This window comes from Aulostomus chinensis, chromosome 7, assembly GCF_037954235.1.
Source record: "Aulostomus chinensis isolate RoL2024-O1b breed Wild chromosome 7, RoL_Achi_v1.0, whole genome shotgun sequence".
NCBI classification, from domain to species: Eukaryota; Metazoa; Chordata; class Actinopteri; order Syngnathiformes; family Aulostomidae; genus Aulostomus; species Aulostomus chinensis.
In genome coordinates this window covers 3,550,334-3,559,723 of record NC_141326.1, presented here as the reverse complement: position 1 = coordinate 3,559,723, position 9,390 = coordinate 3,550,334, and the positions used below count along the sequence as shown (strand labels likewise).

The 9,390-nt window shown below is 45.0% G+C and overlaps 1 protein-coding gene across 1 annotated transcript; it reads right to left on the bottom strand.

Moving 5' to 3' along the window:
* Window positions 1–576: 576 nt before the first annotated feature.
* LOC147258221 (homeodomain-interacting protein kinase 2-like) lies at window positions 577–4,615 on the bottom strand. Its single transcript, XM_086207652.1, has 11 exons — window positions 4,475–4,615; window positions 4,054–4,255; window positions 3,757–3,945; window positions 3,475–3,656; window positions 3,220–3,343; window positions 2,941–3,051; window positions 2,749–2,835; window positions 2,456–2,640; window positions 2,080–2,346; window positions 1,808–1,995; window positions 577–1,703 (listed from the first exon to the last, which is right to left on the bottom strand). Exons 2-11 carry the CDS (start codon window positions 4,237–4,239, stop codon window positions 1,207–1,209), a joined length of 2,016 nt encoding a protein of 671 aa, XP_086063778.1. The 5' UTR covers window positions 4,240–4,255; window positions 4,475–4,615; the 3' UTR covers window positions 577–1,206.
* Between the last annotated feature and the right edge of the window lie 4,775 nt (window positions 4,616–9,390).

Here is a 9,390-nt window from a genome sequence, read left to right as displayed (position 1 = left end):
CCCAGCCACGCCTACGGTCAATTTAGAGTCTGGATTAACCTGGTCCCCTCTTGATGTCTTTGGACTGTGGGAGGAAGCTGGAGTACCAGAGAGAACCCACGCAGGAACAGGGAGAACTTGGAGACTCACCCAGAAAGACCCCGTATGTATCAACATACATTATGTATCAACATTAAAATAGTAGCATGTTGCTAGCAATTTGGCATGCTAACGTACGAGCAGCAAAATATTGCTTGATGTGTAGCGGTGTAGTATGTAGCAATGTTAGCATGGTAGCATTGGGCAAAGATTTCCTGCTTTTAGCAGGGACATTTATTTGATCATGAAGGTGAGGGCGTCAGCGTCATTTAGAGATAGATTTATAACACTTCTCTTCATGTCATATTACAACAAAAATGACTGATAAACAAATGGTTTCACCTCTGAAAAGGCACTTTATTAGTCAACATTGATACAATGGAGAATCTACATCGATAGCATTCATTGCCTTCAGGCTAGTGAGGCTGTGAAGGGCCATAAAACCCAATATTGTCTTGATGATATTCTGAACACACATCAGACAGCGACATCAAATCCATTACATTTTATTTTAAAGCACATTTTGGACATTCAGTGCAGCTCAATGTTCTTGATATCAATCTTTCTTTTTCCTGATTTTGAAGGATGTTGGTGGCTGCTCCTGTTTGAAAAACCTCCAGGCTGAAGACTCATAGTGGTGAAGATGATCGTTGTGAATTCCCTTCTTGAGTGTTAAGTTCATATGAATGTCTTCATTTAATTTCAGTTCATATGTTATTTTATCATTTTGATCAGGCATCATTTAGTTGGGTAGTTGACATTGAGTCAGGACCTTCAGGGAGCAGCCAAGTTCATGTTTGGGAACTTTTTGGGTCCTTGGTTTTTCTCAGGCATTGACATAATGATGCTAAACTGTAGCTGCTCAAACCCTTTTTTCAATGAAGGAGTTAAATGTCATCCGTGTCCTGATCTGTGTCTCTTATAGGGGTACGTCCTTGGGAGTCGTGGTCCACCGAAGAGTTCCGTATCCAAAAGGTGATCGAATCGTGATGAAGGGATGCTGGAGTGAGAGGCGGTGGTCTTCAACTTCAGACGGGGGTTGACTGGTGGGACTGCTGGAGTGTTTGGAAACAGGAGGGGGCATGACGGCCGGAGGGGGGTCTGATGGAGGGATGGCTAGAGGGGGAGTTAACAGGAGGGGGTATGACGGCCGGACAGTGGGGTGGGATTGCTGGAGGGGTTGTTGACAGGAGGAGGCATGAAGGCATGAGAGAGGGGAGGGATGGTGGGATTGATAGAGGGGTAGTAAAAAGGAGGAGGCATGATGGGATAAGTGTGACGTTGAATGGGGGGAACGATAGAGGGGTAGTAAACATGGGGGGGCATGATGAGATGAGTTGGACGTTGAATGGGGGGAATGATAGAGGGGTAGTAAACATGGGGGGGCATGATGAGACAAGTGGGATGTTGACTGGGGGGCATGAAGGAGGGGTAATAAACAAGAGGGGGCATGACGGGATGAGTGGGGGGTTGGATTGGGGGTATCCTGGGGGGCAGGCAGTACACATGGATGGGATTGGGAGCAGGTTTTGGGGGGGCAATATGGATGAGGGCAGGGAGGGAAGAGGGGGATGATGGGAGGTTTTCGGTCCTGGTGTTCTCCTGCTTGGGTTCCTGGTGAGGCTCTGAAAGTCAACATCAATCACAGTCACATGTTAAACACAAAAAGTCTCAGTGGGTCGTCAGAGAACTCTGATCTGATATTTAGCTTCTCTACACGTCCACTCACCCGTCCTTCCTCCCTCCATCGCTGGACAAGCTGCAGCCTTCTTTGTTGTCTTCTTCTTCTTCTTCTTCTTCTGATTTTTCTCAGGCTGTTTATCAGTTCTTTTCTTGCTTTTCTTGCAATTTCCATTGGTCTTCTTTTTACAGGTGACGCCCTGGTTGGGGGGCTGGGCCAGGCTCGTATCACCGGCTCTGTAAAATCATTTTTAGGATGTTGAAAGTGAGTCATATAAATTAAAACCTCTAATTATGATCAGGTCAAGAAGGGGAGCCTACCTGTGTGAAGGCCCATCGGTCTTCATCCTTTTCGGTGCTGGGCTTTGATTCCCATCGTCACCTCCATCGTCAGCCTCATCTCTTTTGCGCTTCCTTGTTGCAAGAACACGCGGCCTCTTGGGATTTGGTGCTGGGCTGGAATTCCCATCCTTACCATCATCACTTTCATCTCTCTTCCGCTTCTGTCCGGTGGAAGGAAGAGGAGGCCTCTGCTGGGTTGTCTGGGCAATCCAGGGTAATTTTGCAATTTGGATGCAGGTCTTGGCACTGCAAGACAAGAACACATTCCATCAGATGTGCAAGTACAAAACATAAAGAGTGTTTCCTGATGAAGAAGAGAGCACAAACTTAGAATGAAATCAGAGTGTTGACTTACTAGGTGCTGGTGGTGCTATGAGCCTGTAAGTGCTCCATGGACATAAACGCGTGCTCCAGCACCTCATGGGGTGTGATCCGTTTTGAGGGATCCAGCTGAAGCATCTTCTTGATCAGATCGACAAACATTTGTAGATCAGACCTCTGGGCTGCTTGATCAGCAGGATCCTGCAAATAAGCACCGTACTGGAACACACAAGGATCAAGGTCAGGGGTATCTTCAACTCTGACTGGAGTGCTTGAGCTACACTCCAAAAATATGTTCATTTGCACATTTTGACAGTTGACACTTACACGGAGAAGGTCATCTAAGCAGCTGAGCTCAATCATCCTGGTGTCCAGGAACATGGCTCCTGTCTCCAAACAAAAGAGCTCTGGTGTCTGAAGAAAGAGAACCACATTTTAATGAACTCTTTTGAGTTCAGAGAAAGAACAAAAATGTGGTGTGGTTCAGTTGGATGTGAGCAGTAGTGAGGAGGTACAAACCTTGAGTTCCCACAGACCGTCTTCATCTTGATGGAAGTAGTTGGCAGTCTTCCATCCAGACTCCAACATGAATTGAGGAATTGGACCCTGGGTATCAGTGATGAACCTGAGCTGAAGGTAGAGCACAAAGTCAACTCATGCTAGCAGTCAACACAGAGGACTTAGAAGCACTCATTTTGATACTGTGAACTCCTGTATTTGTACTCCAAACAACTTCCAACTACACCAGTATAAATAAATATACCTGTGCACACACAGTGGACTTTAAGGGGAACTTACCAGGTTGTACTCGTTGCTCCCAGGGTAGAGAAACTCTCCAAGGAACATGTAAACGGCCATGTTGCCCACAGACCACACGTCAATAGCTTCCGTGTATGGCAGCCCTAAAATGATTTCTGGAGCACTGAGAGAGAATCAACAGAAAAAAATCACATGAACCGTGAGAAGTACTTCCATTACCTTCAATGAAGTAGATTCACATAGTTGGCCAACAATACAGCCACGAAGAGATCAATTATTGCTGCAGTTCCTTACCGGTTTGCAAGGCACTGAAGAGTAGTGCCCTGCTCTGCCTCACAGGCTTCAAGGGCAAGGCCAAAATCAATGATTTTGATGCGGAAGGGCTGTTTCTGATGGTCCACAAGCATGACATTATCAAGCTTGAGGTCACTATGCAGAATTTGGGCCTCCTTTAAATGGCATAATCCACTTGCCAGCTGAAAGAGTGTTAAAGGAGAAAACATGAATGGATCACAAGGACAAGAGTATTCCATCATTACCCCTTTTGAATTGTGGAAGGAATGTTGTAGAACATACCTGATGGATGATGGGCCTGATAGATGTCAGACTCAGAGGTTTGAAGCGTCTTGCCTCCATGACGCTGTGCAGAGTCTGCTGTAAAAGCTCAAACTCCAGACAAGCGTCTCCGTTTAAGGAGAAGGCCTGCTCCCAGTGGATGAAGAGAGAGCTGTGGTCCAGCCTCTTTATCTTCTGCAGCATGTTTATCTGCAGATGTATGAAAAAGATTATATTTAGTTGAGTTTTTGGGTCATAAACTTTATTGGACCACTGTGCCAAGTATTTTCACAGATGATGCAGCGTTGATTGTCCTACCTCACGTCTGGCATCGTCTCTGTTCATGGTTTTGAGGGCCACTATTCTCTGATGGCCGTTCTTGTCAGTCCTCCTACACTTGATGACTTTGCCAAAGGCGCCCTGTCCCAGAAAGCACAGGACCTCGTAGGTGGAGGTTCCAGACTGCAGAATGCTTCCATGGACCAGTTCGTCTCTGTAAGCCATAGTTGGTTTTCTGAGACTGAAATAAAGACACGACATTGAGAACACGAGCGAGACGTCTCTTTCTACGTGTGAAAGATCAACAATTGAAACTAGACGTGATAAGGTTGATGACAAAGTTAATATTCGGCCTCACCCTGTTTCAATGGAGCAAATTTAAAACTTCAATACTGTGTCTGATATAATTGACATCTTCAGGAACTAATGACCGCTTTGTATTCAAACCCTTTTAGCTCACCTGTTCACAACAAAATACCGTTCTCTGTATAGAAACGGGGATTATTTGTGTTTTGATGTTGTCTTCCTCTGACAAAGGTTGCACCAAGGTTGAAATGTCTGAGGTGATCAAGTGAGGTCTTTTATAACTTTTGAAAATGACCCCATGTTGGCAGGCAGGGTTGTGTGATGTGAGAAGATGTCTGAATTCTGACTCAGAATTCCGATTGTGCCAAGATGACCCACATGACTGGGCAGGTGGGGTTAGCCTAGCCTACTAATGTTGCTAATGTAATGCTAACCAATGTTGTTGATTCACAAAGATTAATAAATCTGCAATAACTTATTTATGAGAGATCTTTAGTTGTCCCTGCCTCAAATTAATTTTGAACTGTTTTATTGATTTTAAATGACTTTTGAATGTTTTAATTCACGTATTTGATTTTGAACTCTTTCTAACTTTCAATTCCCTCTTTAGCTCTGTAAAGCACTCTGAATTTCCCTGTGCATGAATGGTGCTATACAAATAAATTTGCCTTGCCTTGCCTTGCCTCTCTGTTTCTGACTGTGGTCTCCTGATCAGGTTGAATGTGGAGCGAGCCCCTCTTTACCACCTGGATGTCTACTCTACCTGGGAAAATATAAATGTGTAGACTCACTGTGTGGGTGTATTGAATGAGTATTTTTATTTCTCTGTTTGCATGCAAAAATGCATGAATTTCAAGCTGAACTGACCTTCTTTATGATCCAAAGTGCTTAACAGGATTCTGCAGTTTACTCACAAATCTCTGGAGAGGCCCCCATGTGGCGTCGTGTCTGGGATCCATCATGCAGCGCGTCCATGTGGTGGGTAGCAGACCTGGCAGAAAGCATCAGTTTCACTGAGGCAACGACTCCATCCATCAGCTCATCAGCAGCTCGTTCCTCCTCAACTGTCACCGTGACCTCTGTTTAGTGAATGGCCTCACGAGTACCAAAGACACTTCAATGACGCTCTGGTAACTTTCTGTTGAGATGTGAGTCCTCATGCTCGCGCTGTGCCAGCTTGCTGCCAGTGCTCGATTGCACTGCTGGCCTCTGTGTGGAGTGGAAAGGCCACACTGAAGGTGCCATATTTTGCCTGGTGGTGCCGTCTAACAGTGTATTCACTGCAAACAACAGCAGCGTCTTTGCCTTTCTGAAACCAGGCAGGATGAATGCATGAATTCATACTTCACTCTGCACCCAACGTAGTTGACAACCTTCAACATAAAAACCAAAAAGTTGCGTTGCACCAGTGGCAGCTGACCCATGGAGGGCGCTAGGGTGCCGCCCCACCACATTGCCTTCTATAAGACATTAAAAAAATTAGGGCAAAATGAAATAATAAAGTAATATTCTGATCTGTACGTATGTGTATATTTAGATGAGCAGGATAATTTTATATAGTCAATGATGAGTAAAGTTTTTTTGTTCATCCGTGTAAACGTTACTTTTTTCTGGTGATTTTAATCTGATTATGTACGAAATCGGGACATTTAAATTTTGCGACCACTGAGGAATCAAAGTTGAATTGTGTCGCGTAGACTTCTTCTTCACGGCAGCGTTTGTAGTCTTTGGAAAGGGGAGAAGCTACTGAATCGATCGACACCTACCATTCCAAGAACTGCAAATCCCAGCTACGTAAAACTTCGAGCGTAAAACCTGCGCAAACTATGCGCTCTCGCCGTCTTTTACACGCAGCGCCCCACAGACGAAGGCAGACCGCTGAACAAAAGCCAAAAGCTCCAATAGTAGACAACTAAAATTAAAGTTTATTGTAATTTGGAGCCGGTTAAAATAATCCCTTTGGCACAATTTGAAAACTGAGTTCTCTCCTGGGTGTATCCTTACAAAATCCTTGATGTGGGCTTCACTGTTGGCCCAAATTCTATCAACTTTGGTAAATTTGTGGTCAAGGAGTGGATGAAGCCTATCAGTGGTGTTTGGGTGCCTGAAATCATTGCTGGCATAGTGTTTTCCTCTGTCAAAAAAATAAAATATTTTGGCGAGAGTAAAAAAACGAAATTTTTCCTCTGGTTTATTCCAATTGACTCAGGCTTAATGACAGATACAACGCTTCTGACACTTGGAACACATTCTCTGAAGTCCCTAGATGTCCAAGGACATCAAGAACATGCATATAACCTTAAGTAAAGTGTAGTAATACACATTTACGATGGGTATGTCTTTTTAGGCATTTTTTTCGTGAAAACATGCTGCGAGTGGAAGAGGTTTTAAGTCATGGCAGTTGGAGACGATGGGACAAAATGGAGAGAAAGATCAAATAATTCATTTAAGTCCCTTAATACAACATGTATTGAGAGGAAAACATGTCAGGAGAAGATTGACCGAACAGAGCGTGGACCTGGTCAGCCGACCATCGCAGTCAATCAGCAGTCCAAAGACAGAGGGAGGCACTACACCTGGTCTTTTTCCTGGACCTGGTTTAGCAACGAGGATTGGCCAACTGAGTGTAGTGAAGCTAACGCTTTATTCTGCTCTCCCTCTCCTCCTTTTTCAAATGTCAGGATCTGACCCAGCATGGATCAATACAGCTATCACTGAGTGAAGCACTGTTCAGAAAAGGCAAAGAAGCATGAACAAACTGCGATCCACATGGAAAATGCACTGGGACTTGAAAAAAACGTTTCATGTCAGCTCGATGAAGGCTGCAGGATCAGGATCCGCAAGCACAATGAGGAGGTTGGCAAAACAGGCACATCCTCTCTAAAATGATGACCAAGCCCATGATTTCCAAGAGAGGATTTTTGAGTTCGGGCTGCACGGTGGTGCAGTGGTTCGCACTGTGGCCTCACAGCAAGAAGGTTCCGGGTTCGAGTCCCGGCTCGGACACGGGATCTTTCTGTGTGGGTCTCCATGTTCTCCCCGTGTCTGCGTGGGTTCTCTCTGGGTACTCCGGCTTCCTCCCACAGTCCAAAGACATGCAATTGGGGACGAGGCTGATTGATACTCTAAATTGACCGTAGGTGTGAATGTGAGTGTGAATGGTGTTTCGTCTCTCTATGTCGGCCCTGCGATGGACTGGCGACCTGTCCAGGGTGAACCCCGCCTCTCGCCCGTTGACGCTGGGATAGGCTCCAGCCCCCCCGCGACCCTTAATGTGTAGGAATAAGTGGAAGATGACGATGGATGGATGGATGGATTTTTGAGTTCATGCCTCTCCAAAGAGCCTCAGCACTTCTGGATAGGTTGAGCTCCATTCTCCCTGATGGCCAGAAGAACCAGCTCATTTCCCAAGCATACGATGGAGCAGGTGTCACGAGAGGAACCACAAGTGGTCTGCAGAACAAGGTCCAAGATGTTTATGTGAATGCACACTACGTCCACTGCTATGCTCACCAGCTTAACCTTCTCATGCAGCAGGGGACTTCTCATGTCCCAAAAGTGAGGAATTTCTTTCAGACCTGGCTGGATTCTCTGACTTTTTTTCTTTTTTTTTGCCACCGTGGCGGCCTACAGAGTCCCAGGAGCAAGCACAGTGAGGTGGAACTTGGCACAGCCGAGCAGTGAACACTGTATTTGTGCACAAAGAAGACCTGCTCCAGTGTTGTGAAACCATCAGGGACTCAGGAGAGTTGGATCCTACCACTGTGAGAGAAGCTGGAGGCTTTGTGAGGCGACTGGAGGATGGCAGTTTCAGCTTCTTCCTGAAACTGTTCCACCTCACCGTGCCTCATGTGGTCATTGTCTACAGCAGCTCCAGAAGCAGAGCATCAACTCAGGGTTGGTTCAGGGAATCAAGCAGCAGTTGACACACAACATAAAAAGATCAGGTGAATGAATTTGCATGTTGTCCTGTTTAATCTTACTGATATTGTGTTCATCTCCATGATGCTTAAACAACTTCACATTTCTTGTTATTTTTTCTGGGAACTACAGCTTAACTTTTCTCCTCTGGTTCTGTTCAAAGCTGGATGACACAGAGGCAGTGGATCTCAGCTGGCCAAGAAACGCTGCACACTGGGCCCAGGCGATGCCCAGAGGGAGGCTCCAGAGGTGAAGCTCCATGTGTGGTGTAAGTGATGAAGTGAAGTGATGACCTGCTAAACATCGCAGGAAGTACGACTCCTGTTGGGATTTTTTTAGATTGTGTCTGGATTCACATTGAATTGTAGCTTGATTTAAGTGTCACTGCACACAAACAACATTGAACTCCTTGATTATAACTGAGAGCATTCAATCACAGCGATGAGGGATTTGCTTTTTATTTGAGCGCCTGCATAGAAGAGGATTCCACTGCTGTAGTTATTACCTCGTCAACTGTCTGAACCCATCAATCACTTTGAAGAAAAAGCTGATGCAAAGAAAAACAAAGAAACTGATGATGACGATGATGTACTTTCAAATTAAAAGCCTGGCAATTTCGGCAATCAGAGCAGCAAAATCAAAACACAGAATTCCAATTTGACCTTTAGAGGTCAGGGGTTCTTTTACTCAACATGTTCAAGCACTAGAATTCACAAATGTTCTGTAGAATGTGTACTTTTAATTATGACACTTAAATTTACTCAGCATCAAACACTTGTCTACTTCTACTTATAATTTTGAAAGGAGACTTGTACTTTTACCAGAGTATTCTGTTGTCTGGGTACTACAAGGAAAGGAGTTGTGTATTTCTTCCATATGAGACTTTCTCTTTAATGTGCAATGAAAGCTCTTCTGAGGCATCAGGATGAAATGATGAGGAGACAGGCAAGGAATGCTGTTTGTTCATGTTAAGTTCACGTTTTACTTCCAGTGTTTTGGTAAGATTAAGGTGGTTCTTGCTTATTTGACATGGTTTCTGCATTTAAGTTGTCATCTTTTCCATGCTGCAGCTGGTGTTGGCCCCCAGTCACCAGAGAGTCTGTGGCCATGTTGGTTAACGTGGCGCTGATGGTTTGGCTCTCCTTCTGT